Source organism: Diplotaxodon limnothrissa, linkage group LG20 (assembly GCF_057381915.1).
Source record: "Diplotaxodon limnothrissa isolate DT_005_m linkage group LG20, D_limnothrissa_male_GT1.1, whole genome shotgun sequence".
In the NCBI taxonomy this organism is placed as follows: Eukaryota; Metazoa; Chordata; class Actinopteri; order Cichliformes; family Cichlidae; genus Diplotaxodon; species Diplotaxodon limnothrissa.
The window spans coordinates 9,690,973-9,709,530 of NC_140615.1; the positions used below are offsets into that span (position 1 = coordinate 9,690,973).

At 42.9% G+C, this 18,558-nt stretch overlaps 2 protein-coding genes across 3 annotated transcripts; one reads left to right on the top strand and one right to left on the bottom strand.

Moving 5' to 3' along the window:
• Positions 1-4,554: 4,554 nt before the first annotated feature.
• Positions 4,555-10,575, bottom strand: wdr6 (WD repeat domain 6). Of its 2 annotated transcripts, XM_085344255.1 has the most exons (9): positions 10,430-10,575; positions 10,031-10,165; positions 8,153-9,685; positions 7,949-8,113; positions 7,785-7,876; positions 6,952-7,694; positions 6,662-6,739; positions 5,785-5,901; positions 4,555-5,556 (listed from the first exon to the last, which is right to left on the bottom strand). In XM_085344255.1, exons 1-9 carry the CDS (start codon positions 10,497-10,499, stop codon positions 4,596-4,598), a joined length of 3,894 nt encoding a protein of 1,297 aa, XP_085200381.1. In that variant the 5' UTR covers positions 10,500-10,575; the 3' UTR covers positions 4,555-4,595. The 2 variants fall into 2 exon arrangements, with proteins under 2 accessions (XP_085200381.1, XP_085200382.1); XM_085344256.1 differs by having other exon boundaries at positions 6,952-9,685.
• Positions 10,576-11,472: 897 nt separating this feature from the next.
• On the top strand, positions 11,473-18,189 carry fsbp (fibrinogen silencer binding protein). Its single transcript, XM_085344263.1, has 4 exons — positions 11,473-11,691; positions 15,949-15,992; positions 16,111-16,279; positions 17,782-18,189. The coding sequence occupies exons 1-4, from the start codon at positions 11,487-11,489 to the stop codon at positions 18,141-18,143; spliced, it is 780 nt and encodes a 259-aa protein (XP_085200389.1). The 5' UTR covers positions 11,473-11,486; the 3' UTR covers positions 18,144-18,189.
• The last annotated feature ends 369 nt before the right edge of the window (positions 18,190-18,558 follow it).

Genomic DNA, 18,558 nt, shown 5'->3' on the forward strand with positions numbered 1-18,558 from the left:
TACCAGTCCAGGAGCCTGAGAGCAAATATACATTTTCTTTAATCTTTGTAGCTGTAGCGATCACACTAAGTCTATCTGAAAGGCAGTCCACTTTTAGAGAAAGAAACAGTTGCTGGATGGAATTCCCTTCATACCATACTTTTGGATTTGGGTTAAGACAAAAGATAAACATTGTTAAGACTAATAGACATGTTGACACCAAAGCAAAGCTCTCCTCCCAGCCCTCATTTCTTTATATTTGTAAGTGAATTAAGAAGGATTTGCAGTGATTTGCTGAAATGTGCAAACATAAATGTAAATACACACTACAAGGCAAAAACAGTTTGTACAATTCGAATAAGGATGAAAGTCAATATTTTGTAAGACCACCTTTATTCTTCAGTACAGTCACTCTTAGGCTTTATTCTAATTTATTTAAGCAGTCTCCAGGTACACGTGGCCAGGCTTTTTTGAAGGACATTCAAAGCTCTTCTTTGGACGTTGGCTGCTTTTTGTTCCGTTCTCTGTCAAGATGATCCCACACTGCTTCAGTAATGTTGAAGTCTAACATGATGGAAGCTCTACCAGGTTTTACAGATGGCTGTAGAGACTCACTGTTGTTCATGTTAAAGATGATTTGAACCAAAACTTTAAAATTGAGATTCATTCCTAAGGCCTGTTGTGACTGATTTTAAGTCCAATTCTTGTGTAATTTGACATATATCAGCCTTTTCTCCCTGTTTCCCTTCTTATGAATGGCTTCTTGACAGCCACCCTTCACTGAGACCCTGCACTGGCCCTTCAGTGAACAGTGGATCAACTGAAGGGCATACTGTTTTTCTGTTGAAGCTTCCCCCCCCCCCCCCCCCCCCCCCCTTAGGCCTGTCATTACTTCTGTCGCCCTTCACTTGTCCAATTCCTTTAAATGAAGGTAAAAGCACCGGATCACAAAAACAGTTTTCCTCAAGATGCTTAAAGAGCCCAGAGTATTTGAGAGAAAAGCCCAAGAATCAAATGACTCCCTAAAAGCAAGCACTTTGTAACTGTGAGAAGGAAAAACAGGCAAAGTTTAACGACATCTTGCAGTGATATATAAATAGGTGGGAAATAAAGAGAAGTGAGAAAAGAAGAAATGGTCAGTGCATCACATGAAGTGCTGTGCAAGTCCTGTAGCAATCTGAGCCTATAGGATCATAATTCAGGAGTGGTTCAGGGTCACCTGCCCTAACTATAAGCTCTTTTTTAGCTTATAGTTAGGGCAGGTGAGCTGTATATAAGCTGTTGTGTCTGGTTTAAGATTAAGGCAGACAGTTTAATTTATATCCAACACACACACACACACACACACACACACACACACACACACACACACACACACACACACACAAACGTGTTATCTTTGACTAAAGAAATGTGAAAAATGATGTGCTTCTGTCACAGGCTGCTAGTAACAAAGTGCCTAAAGACAGAACAAATTTACAAGAATGGGTTGGCTGGCTTGGAAGGAAAAAATATAAAGTAATCATTACTTTTGCGTGGTACTGTACACTATAATGTTTATAGATAATATTTGAGTATTACCCATTAAAGTTGAGGAACAAAAAGGGAAAACAAATAAACAAACAAAACATCACAACAATACAAACAACAATAAGTAATGGATCAACATCAGAAACAGTGATGAAAAGCCAGGAGAGAGAGAGAGTGTACCTCTCTGATAGATGTAAAATGCTCCTCCTTCTGCAGATGCTGACACAGGGTCAGTGGGTCAGAAGACTCAGGGGCAATTTCCCAGCTCACACTTCCCCACACCAGTCTGTGAAGATCTCTGAAACTGGATTTTTATCAATTATTTCCACTCTCCTGCTTGAAAACCACAGGCGAAATTCTAGACAAACAAAAAGGTTTTCATAAAGTGTAAAATTTCTTAAAAGTTTAATAGTTGTTTTTTTTTTTACCCCTGTATTATCCTACAATCCTGCCTCTCTCGCTCCTCAAACAACAAAAACCAGCAGCAAGAAGCCCCCCACCATCTTCACCATGCAAGCACTCATGCGCTCACTCACCCTAGCCCCTCATCTTTTCTTCCTTCCTAACTGACAGTTGTGGTCACAAAGAGAGCTATGGGAAATGGTGCAAGAAGCTGTCTTCCCCGTTCTTTCAGGTCCCTCTTCTTCAACACCCTCCCTCTCTTTTACTCACCGTTTCCTCCTTCCTCTCTCTTCCTTCTTCTTTCATTGTGAGTGGCAGGCAGTGAGATGGGAGGTCAGCAGAAAGCAATATGAGACAAGACTGAAATATTAAAATATTCATGGACACCTGCAGTCGGCCCCTCCATGTGCCCCAACCTGCACACAGCCGTCCAAGTGCGTACACATCCAGATATGTGCACACACTGGAATCTAATTTAGCTAATGTCAGTAATCCCAGCATTTAGACCATGTGTCAAGTAACCAGTAATCATCACAGAGTCCTATTTCCATTACTTCTGAGGACATTACATGGACTTGCCATAATTTATTGGAAGTCTAATAATAAACCAGGAATTCACCTTTAAATGTAGTAATCTAATACTAATATTCAGAGGACTTGTTTTTCACCCTCCCCCTGTCCCCACATGTGACTGACTTTATAATGTCCCCACAACATGAGGAATACAAGCAAACACACACACACACACACAGAGTGCAGGTGGGCACTTCATCTGTGTTCGTAGTTCAATTCCAAGCAGGTGACAGTGAATCAACACACATTGAGCACACACTCTTTTGTACTTTTTGACATTTAACATGCCTGAGGTGAATATTCTCTTTGGCATCTTCCACAGCTACATTTGCATGCCAGGGACACTCACACACACACACACACACACACACACACACACACACACACACACACACACAGTCGCATATCAACGTGCCACTTAAGCATCTCATCTCAAAGCACTACATTTGCATTTTATAAACAAATACGCAAATATACACAGTATAGGCAGGAGTGGTTATATAAATCCTCGCTTTCAGCCAATAACACACAGCATACTGACACTATGAACTGACTCAAACTACAATTACTTTTTTAAACCCTCGTGGTTGCTGCGTGACAAAGTGGGAGCCTCTGCTGCAGGTTAGTCAGGTCTCAGAGGAGATTCCTGAGACTTCTAATCTCAAATAATTTGTCCTGTGACAATTATTTTGACAGTTTGCATTTTTATGTCTAGCTTTAAGCTCATCACAATGTTAGACAGACACATTTTTGGAACATAAACCAATCTGAATTTAAGTACCTTGCTTGAGGACAAATCTTGGGAGTAGGTGAGGTGATAGCCTAGATTTACACTGCAAATTTCTGTTTTGAGGTTTTTACTGTGTGGAGAAATGAACTCCCAAGACTCTTCATCTAAAAACAAAAAGGCCTTTATTTCCTGGCTGGATGAGATGCACCATACTGTATTAAAAATAACTCCAGTCACTTCAGCCATCTTTGTGCAGCTTGGTACTATTCCCTAAAGTAGGCCACAGATGCCACAAACACATCAGAGATGGTTTTTAATGTTCTCTGTGCCGTGAATGCTTTCAGTGTTTTCTTAAAGGAAACACCAGGAAAAAAAATAGCTGCTCGCATCTACGAAATTAATAAATGGTTTGCTTTCTAAAGGATCTGAAATCAGTTAAGACAAATTAAAGAACATTTTTAATCCTTCATTTAATTACCGTACACTGGGAACATAGCTGGACTGGCCATCGGCGGTGGGCCAATGGTGATTTTTCGTTTTTATGGGGCGACGTTTTTTTGTAACGGTATAAACAATGAAAGGTGGTGGATTGGCTGATGAGGTCGAACTTTAAAGTTCCGTATTTAGGTGTAAAGAAACGCGAATTGTCCCGAACTTCAGCAAAAATTAAAAAAAAAAAGAAGCAAAAAGACACAAAGCTGGAGTTAATCTGTCTTTACGCTGTAGCTGCCTCTTCTTCTCTCATTCTCTCTCCCTCCATCTCCTGTTGCTACTTCAATCATGAAACTGATCAATGATCAGTTGATCGGCTTTGCTGTCCTAAGTCCCGTCTCGTTTGTTTATTGTGGCGCTAAACAACAGCAGCACGTTTAAGCTTGATAACATGTTGTTATAATTTATTTAATATTACTTTCTAGTATCAACTGACGTTTGCTGGAGCCACAGCCGTAAAGGCGCTGGTCAACACAGTTTCCCTCTCACCAGATATCCCAACCGATATCTGGTGAGAGGGAAACATGAAGATGAAACCAGGAGATGTCCTTACTGAACCATCAGAGCTGAACAGGTGATGGAGAAACAGGTTTACCTTTTAGTTGACATGAATGATTGGAAGGGAAGTTATGAACTGTTTCTGAGAGACAAATAACACCAGCATCCTTTTCTACGTAGCTGACTGGGAATAAATGTTTTTATCATTTTCATGCAACAAAAAAATAAAGAAACAAAAACTAGAGAATAAATACTTTAAACAATTACCAGAGACATACATTTACATCAAAGTATACAGCTGCAATTAAGACAGGTAATTGAGAAATAATTAAAAAAAATATGTCCCTTTGTGAAGTTTTTACAAAAGTATCTTTAATCTTTTTATTCAGAATCATTTTTCTTGGAGAGTCACTTTAATTCGCTCGTCCAGCTTTCCCTTTTCTCCATTTTTCTCTGCATCCATCTCCGGATTCTTGACTCGTAGTAGCTGGAAGCCCTGACCGCAGACGAGCGCCCATCGCTCCCATCGCTCCCTCAAACCTGTCTCAGGCTTTACTGCACTCACAGGCTTACCTACGCAGTCATTCTCTGGTTGATTTCTTGGACTTGTGCCCGTCTCTTCTTTCTCACCAGTAGTCTTACTAACTGGGTCACCTGTCTCGCTCTCTACCTCAACAGGTTCTTTACTGCTTTTCTCATCAGCTGTTTCTTTATCCCTCTTGAGCCTCCCAGCATTCTCCTGCTCAGACTCAAATCCTATCTTCACTTTCTGATTTCCTTCCTCACTTTCCCAGACTGCGAGCCCTGCAGCATCAGCAACGTGGGAGCACATTGCCCCATAGTGGCTGATACTGTTACTGCAGACCTTCCAAAGGCAAACCCTCTGATCTGAGGAAGTGGAGACCAAGAGGTCTGGTCTCAGGACCTTCAGCGCTGTTAGAGGGGCAGCATGGGCCAGTGATATGTGGCACTGGGAGTGGAGATGAATCTGAAGCCTGTCTGGACACTGGAGCTGCTTTTGTAGGAGAGGCTGAGACTCAGAAATCTGAGAAAACCCTACTTGGCTCCCGATTTTCCCACCTTCTGAGTGCTGCACCCCGATTGTGGACACAGTCAGCTGTCCATCATCTCCTCCGCTAGCAACAGTTACCAGGCAACTACCCTGTTGTTGTCCCATTTTTTCTGCCCAAACAGCCAATGAGTTAATCCCACTCTGGTGGGCGGGAACATCGAGGCAGGGGACTGGTGATGTTGCAGCACAGCTCGAATTATCCGTTGATGAGGACAAAGAGTCGGTCAAATTCCACACTGCGATTTTCCCATCAGTCGCAGCGCTGAACAGCAGCTTATACCTGCAAGAGAGACACAGTTATAGATATAAAACTAAGTGTTAAAAAAAGAACTACTTTCTCCATGCTTTCCTAAATACTGTACATCTGTAGTATTAATACGCCAGCTGCTTTTAAAAAAATATATTTCACTTTAAGTCTAAAAAGATTAAACAGCAAAAGCAGTGGTCTGGTTCTGTAAAGCATGACATAACAACCCAGGAAAAAAAGATGAGCAATCACAGTCATAACCTGTTGCCTTTGTCATCCTCCAGGCTGCAGGTGGCGACACTGAGTACACAGCGTTGATGGTAGAATGTTTCCCACAGCAAATCGATTTGACCTTTCGCTTCATTGACAGAGAACAGTCTGGAAAAAACAGTAATGGATGTGAGGAAACAGTGAGAAGAGTATTAAGGGAGAACATTAGACACTATAGCAGCACACAGGGTTCATGTACATGATTACCAAAACAGTTCCTTTAATTTTCCACCCGACTTTTAATGACCATATTTTCTTTTAATTATCTGAATATACATGAAAAATAAGATTAAAAATCTATGCTAAAACTTACCACAGTATAACTTGACTAAATTCAATACCAGGCTATATGAGAATACAAAATAAACATGCGAGTAAGATGTTTACAGAATAATATGTTAAACTCCAAAAACTCCCATTGTTCAGCCCAAATAAACAAGTGTCAAGGAGGAAGAGATTTTGGACTATAACTAGGTAAAAATTCATAATGCTGGTTATTATACTGATGTTCTGACCACATAAGATCTTGCAGGATCAATGCATATTTCCTTACACATATGTTAACATCTGTGACTGCATGGTACACGTGTTGGCAAAATTGAGCAAAAATACTTGAAAATACAAAACTGATGATTGCAGTTGATTATTGCCACAATACACAATCGGACACACATAAATGAAATGTAAAGCCTTTGATTCTGTTACATTCATCATTATGGTTATTATAATCACCAGTACCATCACCCCAGTACTGAATATAATACTTTTTGAGAGCATCAACTCAATGCGAAGACACTCTGATTTTCTCTTTTCTGCAGCTTCAATGAAAATTCCAGCTGTGTGAACCCTTGCTGTGATGAATACCAACCTGACAGCCCCGTCACTGCAGGACAGAGCCACGAGGACACGGTTTACTTCTTCATCCACCACTGTCGCAGACATGTACCTGAAAACACACAGACGAGAGCTGTAATCAGAGGTGCATTTTTTAAAATGCAAAAAACAAAAACACTGAAGTTATATTCAGCTAAAAAAAAAAACAACAAAAACAGCAGATTGTCTTTGAACACAGATTTTTTGTGAGGAAGAGAAAATATATGCAGAGAACAAATAACAGGAGGTCAGAGGCTATCTAAACACTAGCTTTAAAAAACTTGCCTCGTTTCCAGGTCCATTTTCACCATCTTGTGTCTGTTGCGCCTCCTCTCCCACTCTTTGTCCAAACGGTGACTGGCTACCTGGATCACCTGACAGGAAGGAGCCAGTCTCTGCCCGTCCCAAACAATTAACAGCCGGTAAACTTGGATTTGAGCCCGCCCACCGGCTGACACGAGCAGAGCAGAGAGAGGCTTTGACTGGCTTTCACTCCCCCCTTCTGGGCGAACAATCGCAGTCACCGTGCGGATGCTCGAGATGTGGTCGGTAATAACTGAAAGAACTTTAATATTGCCAGAAAAGGGATGTACCGCCAGGACACTCAGGCTAGTGTCCTCTCCACCTGTCACTACTAACTCCCAGTGGTTTGCCTGATTCCTGTTCCCAAAGTCTGTTATCCTCCCCAGCCTGCATACACACCCAATTCCTCTTCCATGGACTCCATCTTTCAGTCCTGTTCCTCCAGCCCTTCCTGTCTTTCCATCCCAACCCATTGCTTCTCCGGGGGGCTGTGAAGCCAGGACTGCCCCCTGCTTGATAAACACCAAAGCTCCATATCCGAGCCAAATTCCTTTGTGGGATGGCCACAGACTCCAAGAGCGGTGCCCCCCACCACAAGGCACTGCTAACAGTCTCTCCTGCCTCACTGGATCCCAAACAACAAAATGGACTGCATGAAAGCCGACAATTACAAATCTGGCTTCTCTGCCTTCCTTCTCTACTTCTCTGAAGCGCTCTTCTTCTGCCTCCTCCCCTTTAACCTCCACCTGTTCGGTCAATTGGTGTTCTTTGTTATACAGCTCTTCACATTCCTCGGTGACCTCTTCCTCCTCAACTTCTTTTTCAGGTTCGAGAATTAAAATCCTCTCCAGCCACTCCATTCCTTTGCAGGCACGCTGGACCCTGAGAACCTCCAGCTGAAGCCTTTCTTCATTCATTTCACTTGTTTCCGCAGCGTTATCTTCTCTACTTTCCTCAAGATTCTTTGGTGACGATGGACGCACACTGAAAACTCTAACACAGCCGTCCCTGCCAGTGCTATAGAACAAGCCTTGGTACTCATACACTGAGGTTACACCTTGTTTCCCGTGCACCCCAAACAGACAGCTCAGAGGATGCAGCAAAAGGTCATGCACCTCTTTGCTTCCTTCATTCTCCATCTTGCCTTTCCCCTCTCCCTCAGGCCCACCTTCCTCATCGTCACCTTGTTTACCATCTGTCAGTAATTCTTCATTTGTTTCCTCACCATCTCCTTTTCTTTGCTTTGAGTTTTCTCTTTCCTGAAACAGAAGCAGGGATCCTCTCCTGTCTCCACACACCCAAAGCACCTCCCTTGACCTGCGCTGGAGGCGCACTGCAGCTGTAAGCCAGCGCTTAGCGCAAGAGGGGAGGAGGAAAGAAGGTAGAGCAGTGATGCTGAGAGCTAAAGAACAGGTTTCATTGAATTTTGTCTCTACACACCAGCGATAGACACGCCCTTCAGCACCTGAAGCTAACAAATACGCACGCTCTTTTTCCTTCTGCCAAATAAGACTATGGATCTTCCCTGATCCACATGTAAGCAGAATTCCAGACTGAGGATGAGACATGGGAAAGATCTGTAAGCACCCACTGAGGTTTCCCACAGCACACAAATCAACTTTGGTTGTCGACTCCTTCACAGTGATAGTTATCGTTTCCATCACACAGTAGGACTGAAACTCTGGAGTCCCATTCCACACTACTTCCCACTTCCCAACACTATATTGGTAAACTATTCCTTTGTCAGTGCAAACTACAGGCTTACACTGACTCCAGCTTGTACTACCATCCTCTTCTCCTGCTAAGCAAACAACTTTAGGCAGGCCTTGACCAGGAAATTTCAGGTCGGTCAGTTTCTCTGTCACTGTCTCCTCCTCTAGACACTCCTTCTTCTCATTGCCCTCCACTCTCCACAACCTTACCCCTCCATCCGCCCCTCCTGTAGCCACCCAGCTCGCATCCTTTCCCTCACTGACTGCCAGTGCACGAACACCCCCTGCTCGGTGTCCCTTCAACGTGCGAACCACCTTCCCGCTTCCAGCCCAGTCCCAGACTAAACAGGTGCCATCTTCCCCAGCGCTGAAGATATTCCCTAATGAGAGACGGACTGAGAACACCCTGGCCTGATGTCCATATAGGATCCTTAAACAAACTGGGTTCAAGTCCCCACATTTACCTTCAGGCCCACCTAAAGTGCCAACACCCCACACCCGTACACTGCGGTCATCAGAGGCTGAAGCTAAATATCCTTTCTCCTGGAGGTAAGAGATACTGAAGATGACCCCAGTGTGGCCCAGTAGACGCCTTTCAATTGGAGCTTTGTTTTCAGGATTGCCACTTTTGTCTCCTGGTTTCCAGAGAACCAGCTGATTGAACACAGTCCCTCCAACTATGACAGTATCCACCCAGGATTCATGAACCAGAAGGAGAGCAGAGTACAGCAAACACCCCTCCAGACAGGAACGCTGCACCACGGCATTTCCTTTTGTGACATCCAAGAGAAGAGCACTATTATGAGCAAGAGCCACACACAGCAGTGGCTGTTTGCCTCCAGAGAGCCAGCGGACATCCAGAGCCCAGTCCTGTAGCTCCATGAGGGGACCCAGGACCTCCAGGCGAAGATGCTCCCCATCCTCCACACGGAACCTTACAAGCCTCACAGCTTTGCCTCCAAATACTGCAAGGTCGCAGACATTTGGCTCTGTAGTGCTCAGTGCTGGTGAATAAGAGCAAAAAAATTTATGTATATTAAAATTTAAAAAAATTAGAGCAAAAATAGCTGGAGGCTTTACGTGAATAAAGACTTTTAATACGCAATAAATAATTGTCTAATAAAGATAATATGTATACTGTATATCCTCAATTTAATCTAACACCTGCAAGCATACCTTTAACTGCTTATACTTTAACTTTTATCATAGCTGAGAACCCATTCTTGGTTCCAGACTTGCCTTTCTTTCACTTTCGTATTGCTCTGTAAATAATTTTCTCGACATATTAACATATAGTAAAAACAATCAAACAAAACAAGAAACAGCTCATACTAACAGCTTATACTAACCGGCACTCCGTGGTGGCTCAGCTTCCCACCTTCTAGGTCTTATTCCATGAATCCGGTAATGATGGAGAATGCTCAATGAGGCACAGGCTTTAGGGCGAGGCTTGAGTCTGTACACCGACAAGACCGGACCCTCACCTGCCATGAAAGAAAAGTTGTGTGTGTTTGTATTGTGCAATAATGTACAAAATTTGGAACTCTAAAGTTCAAGCTAACCATTACAGCAACCAGAGTTACAAAGAGAATGTGGCACAGATACAAAATGAAGAAGTTCTGAATAAGTTAAAGTTTAACAATAAATAACTTGTAACAAAAATGCAGTTAATATAGGAGCACTGTGGAAAAACACAGCAGAGCATCACAAGAATAACTACTTGCTTATCTTATATGTTGAACACTAACCTTTAATTAGAAACGCATCCTGAAGGAACTCCAAAGCTGTAACTGGAGCAACCAGGGCCACCGTCTCCATCACTTAAAGATTAACTGCGGTCAACAAAGGCACATGACGGGGATACGGTGCAATACAGACAGATGACCCGCTTTGGCGACCCCTAAAGAGAGCAGCCGAAAAATTAAGACCATTATGAAGGGAAGATATGCAGTTTTAACTTACAAATCGTACTTGTAAAGCATGCTGAGACTCCGGGTAGTGCAGTCTGCTGTTGTATTTACTAAAGTCTAATGCTGAGTGAAGATTACCCTTATGATTAGCAAAACAAGCTAACAGGAGGAGTTCTTCTTGTCTTATTTGGAAAGGAATAAGATATCGAACGGCAGAAAACTTTAACAGGTAAACAATAATATCTCGACGTGCCTACACGCTCCCAATGCAGGAAACTGTTCAGAAACGTTATAAGATCATTATTAGTCTGGTACCCATGTGTTTCTGTACAGTCGTTCTTGCCGGGTTTCAACCAATCAAGCTGGACTACCGGCTTTCTCAACGCTGATTGGCTAGTAGGAGTTTAATCGTATTTTTATTGGTGAACTCTGTGCACGTGAGGGACAGCCTTCTATGTTATGCTGCGTTTAAGGATGTTCGATAAAACTCAGTCAGTAGCCTCAGTCGCAGGCATTGATTTTAAAATACCAGGATACCTACTAAGAAGTTTCAAAGCGCTTTTACACCCACTTCTTTATACAAAAAGCCGTTATTATCATTTTAATTCCACAGCTGCACCTGTAGTGATGAAATTCAGGCACTCTGATTCTACTGCGTTGCCTACTTCGGTGGGATTTGGGGTACATAACTGGAAAGTCATGTTAATTATCTCAGCGTTTAAATTATAACGTTTTCACGATATTTTGTAACCTAATGCCAAAAGATACATGCGCAACAGCGTAAATGTGTCTTCAAATCCTCGCAGAACACGTGAACGCATCACGAGGCAGTACATAAGGTAAGAGGTTGCTCCAGGCTGGGAGGTAGCGGTCCAGCTAACTTTTAGAGCTAGCTATGCCTGGCAAATGTAAATTCCAAGATTCCTGGCTCGCAAAGGATGTTTACAAGGACTGGCTGGTTAAGGACGTCCAGGACATTCATTTTGCCCGATGCAGGGCCTGTTGCAAATCAATCAAACTTCAGACGATGGGCGAGGCTGCCCTTACCAGCCACGCAGGGGGAGCTGGCCACAAAGCAGCGGTCCGCAAGCTGCTGGAAGGTGGGTCACTTCCAGTTTTTCAGACTGGAGAACATCTTGAAAGGAATGACAGAAATCTGATAAGAGAATTCACGAGATCTTGGTGTGATAACTGCTTCATCGCTGTTTGTTAAGATGGTTTAATCGTGATGTGGTGTTATCGTTGGTGTGTGTGCGCGTGTGGCTACACCAGTCTAGACAGGAGTGTAAAAACATCTGTCCCAGGACGAGTGGTCATCAGGACATTACCGAGCACAGCTGTACAGTTTATGCAATTTCAGAGTTGATTTATATGGTGTCTGTTATGTCTTTGATTTAAGGTTTCTATATCCCGTGTCATTATAGCCTAAAAACAACAGCAAGGAGCAGCAGCCAGCATTCAGAGTCCGCTGAAGTAATAAGACTTCCTCCTGGGATAGCAACTATGTTTCCATTATTATTAAATTATGGCTCATTAAATACATTTTTAACATACAATGAATGCATTAGTTTGGTCTACTGCGTAGTTCAAGGGGTTAAGCAATGGATTTAATTAGGGTAATTCATTAAGACTGTAATGATGTTTGTTTGTTTAACAGAAAGTTGGAACACCCAATATCTCATTCATTCGTTTACTGACCCTGTAAAACAAATCCGGGTAACTTAAAGGTTTGTTTGTTTTTCCGGGTTTTTCTCTTTCTTTTAAAGCTCTTTAGCATTATATAATTTTTTTTATTAAATGAAAAATAATAATTATTGTTGTTGTTATGTCTTTGATGTAATTAAATAACCTGGGAGCACAGGCATGAAAAGTGTGTTTAATAGTGAGAAGTGGGAATCATCAGACACACCACGATATAATATTATTGGGATTTTTCACATTTTCTAATATGATATTAGCCTTCATGTTCTATAGGAATGTAACTAAAGTACAACCAGCTAGCAGCCTGTTGATTCAAGTCCCCTCAAGTCATGCTCACTGACACAGACTCGTTCAGACTGATGGTCACATGTTGGTGATCTGTCCGCCTTCATAAATTAGACAAGTTATTTTGCAAACCTTCAGATTTGACAGTCAGTCTGAGAATGATTGCAGTTGGTCTAAGTCAGACTGCGACTTATTGCGGAAAGGATGCCTCCTGTTATTTGAATCAGAATCAGAATCAGAAACTTTATTGTCATTGTCATGAGAACAACGAAATTAAGAATGGTCCCCGATCATTGCATCATCCCTAGCAATATCAAAATATAAATAAAACAATAAAATTCAATAAATAAAATAGATAGAATACTTAAAATACTAATAAGATATAACAGTAAAACATTCACATACATTCCCACACACATGCTTCAGACCGTGCATAGATTAACACAAGAGTGGCGTGATGGACATTTTTTTGTAGTATTCAGATGTGTTATTGCAGTTGGATAACAGCTGTGTTTGAGTCTATTAGTCCTTGCTCTGATTGCCCTGTACCGTCTGCCTGAGGGCAACAGTTCGAACAGGGAGTGGCCAGGATGTGAGGTGTCTTTTATGATGTTTTGGGCCTTTTTAAAACAGTGGGCGTTGTGTAGAACTTCCAGTGTGGGGAGAGGGCAGCCAGTGATCTTTTGGGCGGTGTTAATGATCCCTTGGAGTGCTTTCCTCTGAGCCCCTGTGCAGCTAGTGTACCAGATGCATATGCAGTAAGTTAGAACACTCTCAATGGTGGCTCTGTAGAAGGACACCAGCAGTCTCTGTGTGATGTTATTCCTCCTGAGAATTCTCAGGAAGTACAGTCTCTGTTGGGCCTTTTTCAGCAGCTCGGAGGTGTTCACACTCCAGGAAAGGTTCTCCTCTATATTGACTCCCAGGAAGCGGAAGCTTGCCACCCTTTCTACACAGTCCCCATTTATGAATAGTGGTTGGATCTCTGCCTTTTTCCTTCTGAAGTCTATTATGAGTTCTTTGGTTTTTGAAGTGTTGAGGAGGAGGTTATTGGCCTTACACCATGACGTCAGCTGCTCCACCTCGTCTCTGTACGTAGACTCGTCTCCCTTGGAAATGAGCCCCACCACTGTGGTGTCATCTGCAAATTTCACAAAGATGTTGCTGTTGTGGCGAGGAGTGCAGTCGTGTGTGTAGAGAGAGTAGAGCAGTGGACTGAGCACACAGCCCTGGGGTGAGCCAGTGCTGAGACTCAGGGCTGAGGATGTGTGATGGCCAACTCTGACTCTCTGTCTACGGCCCGAGAGGAAGCTATTGATCCACATGCAGGTGCTGTATGGAAGCCCCAGGTCTTGTAGCTTGGCCACCAGTTTGTGTGGAAGGATGGTGTTAAAAGCTGAGCAGTAATCCACGAAGAGCATCCGCACATAGCTACCATGCTCTTCCAGGTGAGTTAATGCAGCATGGAGTGCTGTGGCTACAGCGTCTTCCGTGGATCGGTTTGCTCTGTAGGCAAACTGGTGTGGATCCAGGCTGCGGGGCAGGGCTGCTGTGATGTGTCTGCGGACCAGCTTCTCAAAGCATTTCATTACCACTGGGGTGAGTGCCACCGGTCTGTAGTCATTCAGGCCGGTGATGTGGGGCTTCTTAGGCAAGGGGACTATGGTGGAGGACTTCAGGCAGAGTGGGACAGTCGCCTGTGCGAGGGATTTGTTGAAAATCCTGGTGAAGATCCCAGCCAGCTGTCCTGCACAATCCCTCAATATTCGACCTGGCACACCATCAGGACCCGCCGCCTTCCTCGGGTTAACAGCCTGCAGCATGCGCCTCACCTCGTGCTCTTCCAGGGTGAGGGTGGTGCTGCTATGGGTGGCGTGTTGCTGCTGTGGCTCCAATACCTCCGGTACCCTGGTCTCAAAGCGGGCAAAGAAGATATTCAGCTCCTCTGCCAGCTCCAGGTCACCGTCCGCAGCTCCGAGATTGATCTTATAGTTGGTTAGGTGCTGGATGCCTTGCCACACCTGCCGGCTGGTATTACTCTTCAAATGGTCCTCGATCCTCCTCCTATAGTCCCCCTTTGCCTCTCTGATGCCTCTCTTCAGGTTGGATCGGGCTGTGGTGTAGTAATCCCTGTTGCCAGACCTGAACGCAATGTTCCTCTCCTTCAGCAGCTGCCTGACCTCCCGGGTCATCCAGGGCTTTTGGTTGGGATAAGCCCGGATCCGTTTGACTGCTGTAACAGTGTCTATGCAGTGTTTTATATAGCAGAGGACACCGTCTGTGAACATTTCCAAGTCCTGATGTTCAAAGATATCCCAGTTAGTCCTGTCAAAACAGTCCTGCAGCTGCTGAGAGGCACCCTCTGGCCATATGGTAATATTCTTTGTGATGGTATTCTTTGACCTGTGAAAAGTAATTTTTTTTGTGTGTGTGGATGTAAGAAGGTTGTTGTTCTATTTTTACTCATGTGACTGAGCCATGAGCTTGCTTTGTATTAGGAGATAACTTTGTCAAGAAAAGTGTGTTTGATGGTTTTTGGGTCAGAGTTTATTTCGTGTAAGTTTGCTCTGCTAACGTTGTCTCTGGATGGTGATATATGAAATCAGCCCTCTCATTCGTAGTATTCCCAGAGTACAGCTCTCTGTCTCAGCTGCTTGTACTCTGGTCCTAAAGAACAGGAAGGTTGTTGAGCACTGATATATTAATAAGATGTGAATTCCTCTCTGTGTAGACTGCAGCACATATATGGTTTTCAGTGATTTGTCACAGTTAATTACTGCTTTATACGAAGTACATTGCATGTAACTGCAACATTATTTGCAGTTGAAAAACGGTGATAAATCACAATATATGTTATTGCAATACTCAGAATAATGAGTAAAATGTTAAAAATCACAAAAATATCAAGTCACAAGTGAAGTATTGTAATAATATTGTTTCACTCTGTTTACAGAGCGATTAAAAGGACTGTGCTCATTTTATGACTGTCCCCCTTTTGCACGATACTGCTCATCTACACCAAGAAATGTTCAGTTAACCCAGCAGTTACTTAAAGTGTCTTATAGTATAATGAAGTCCTGAGAGTTTGTTAAACGTTTTACGCTTTTCACTTCATTCCATTTAGTAAACCTGCCACCAGGTTACTGACAGCACTTACTTTGTGGACTTTTTTACTTTCTAGGTTTGCTTTGCAGAAGCTCCGATATCATTTCTGCTTTTTTTGATGGCCATCATGATTAAGGTGCTTTATGGTGATGTTGTGCTTGTGTCCACCAGAGGGAGGCGCTCTTTGTTCATTTTTCTGATAGACATATACTTGCAGTCCCTCCCTGGTTGTCTCCTTATCCTTTTTTTTTCTTTCTTATTATCAGGCTGTTTGATGGTGACAGGACAGGTGAATGGCAGCGTGAATCAGGTAATTACTTTTAAAGTTTTGGTTTCATTTTATTTAAGAGGTAAACCTGGAGCTGCTCATGACACCTTAGGTTCAGACATTAATCCCAGAAACACCAAATGGCTCGCCTCCTTCTTAGGCAGAGGACAGCAAGGAGCAAGTGGCCATCTGCCTCCAGCGTGACGCCTTGGACAGAATAACAGGCAACGACTGGTCAGATCTGCACCACAGCCCCTCTACAAACTCCACCTCCCACAATGCAGAGCTACAGGATGTGGCATTCCCTGCTGCCTACTTTACAGCACCAGGTACCAACAAATAACACCCTGCAAGCTGCTTGAGCATGTGTTGCTTGGAAACCCTTGCGCAGGGAACTTTCTGTGGGCAAATAGTGGGATATTCTACTATTAACTTGATTAATACTCCACTCTTAATTAAGAAACAATAACCTTGAGCTGAAGGAGATAATTGGCTCAGTTAACATTACTAAGGGTGAGGAGGAAAGGGCGTAATTATACACAGACTTCAATAAGTTATAGCTGTTTTGCTGCAGAGATGGCTTTAGTGTTGAATGCTTATTAGAAGATTGTGAATGGGAAGAAGCAGCCCATGTGACCAACCTAAATAAATTACTGTCATTAAGAAGATTGATAGCCCAATTAATAGCAGGGGGTATGCTGTTTGGAGTGCCCGTGTACCATGGTGTTACACGCTCACTGTGCATCATAAATATGAGACTAAATAGCTGTTTAGTTCATTCCTCTGCTTTTCCTCTAATTTATCTCCGAGGCTCCCCTTTTGTGGCTGAAATTGAATGTTTTGACAACCTGCAGTACTGTGCAAAAATCTTGAGCCACTCGTCATATATTACTTAAATGTAATATATGAGGCAAAAAGTAAAGTATATACAGTTCTGACGAGCTTGAAAGTCATTGTTTGGTGTGACCAAACACAGCCTGAACTCTCATAGGCGAGCTAGTCTTCAGAAATCTTTCTTCAGGTTACGTTTTTCTATCCAGGGATGTTTTTACTGTTTGTGTGTGTTTCATGCTGACAGTCTTTCCTGATGGTATCACATGTAGTACAGTACTTTTTAGCATTGAAAAAGAGCATTTAGCAGAAGAAGCATTCAGGTCAGTAAATTAGAATTTTTCTTTGCAGAGTTCTAAATAGATTTTCCATCGATGATACAGTTATGAATTGACCCAGACACTGTATGACAACCTCACACATGGATATATAAATCATCAGCTTACACCTGTGGCTGTACTGCAAAAGCATGTTCAAGTTTGTTTTCATTAACCCACTTTATTAATAAACTTTTCTAAGTAATTCATAGCATTTCACATCTAATCCCTGTGACACATATTATATCTAACACAAACTATAACCTGCTGTATTTATTTAGTTTGCTTTGTTTACCTGTGACAAGGTATACCTTTGGTGAGCCAACTCGGGCTTTTTGAGTCTAACAGTTAGCACAGCTGTGCCTGCATCAGATCGCACAGTGGCTCACAAGAAGGAAAAACTATTATCCTAAATAAATCTGAGGATTTTCAAAATATAGTCCAGGTTAAAACTGTAAGACGATAGGTTTATCAGCTTTGCTCTGGCATTAAGGCGCAGGTAGATCTGACTGGGATTAAATTGTGTTTTGTTTTTTTAAATTTCAGCCTTATTCTCTAAACTGCAGCTCCTGGTGTTAAACAGCCTTGAAAGTAAGAAAAGTGAATCTAAAGTTGCCTTGCAAACCTCAGATCGTGCTTTTTAGTACAAACCACAGTGAAGCTTTTGAACTTTGACCTCTCAGGCACCTCCAGGCTCAGCAGCCAGCATCTCCAACCATCAGGCGGCAAGACGGAAGACGCCGGGCGCCGCCCAGCTCAGCACGACTCCGTAGACCTGTCCAGACTGGAGCACCAGCAGAGATCGGACGCTCTGGAGCAGCAGCAGCAGATGAAGATCCTGGAGTGGGAGAATAGGATGAAGGTGCTGGCGTGGGAGCAGGAGCTGGTGAGGGAGAAGAGGAGAGCAGCCCGGCAGAAGGAGAAAGCCTTCAGGATGAAGAAGACCTACTACAAGGCCAAGCTAAAGAGGATGGGCGAGGACGTGCTGCCATCTTCCTCCAGTAGTGGCGACGAAGCGGAGAAAACGTCTGACCCGACTGGCTGATACGCTCAAATGTTTCTATTTTTCGGAGTGTCATTCTTGTATTGTTTTGTGTATACGCCATGACACTACTTTTTGTTTTTTGTTACACATTGCTGCTGAAGAGTTTCACATTGAGCAACAATTGTTGTAATCACGGCAGCCAATCCCTCTGCAATGTGAGTTCCATCTTAATAGAGAAACATTTTAAGCAGTTTTTGAACTAATCTTTAAAAACGACACAACAGTACGGAGAACTGTAAGTCACTTTATACTCCTTGTTGAAATGGTTTGTAATGACAACCCTGTTTTATGTGTCATCTATCACAATCTAGCCCCGGATTGAAAAAATCAATTTTCATTGATCGTCTTAATGGTGTATTTTTTATTTTAATTTTTTTAAAGGTCAAAGTTCGTTCGAGGTTATTTTAAAAGAAGA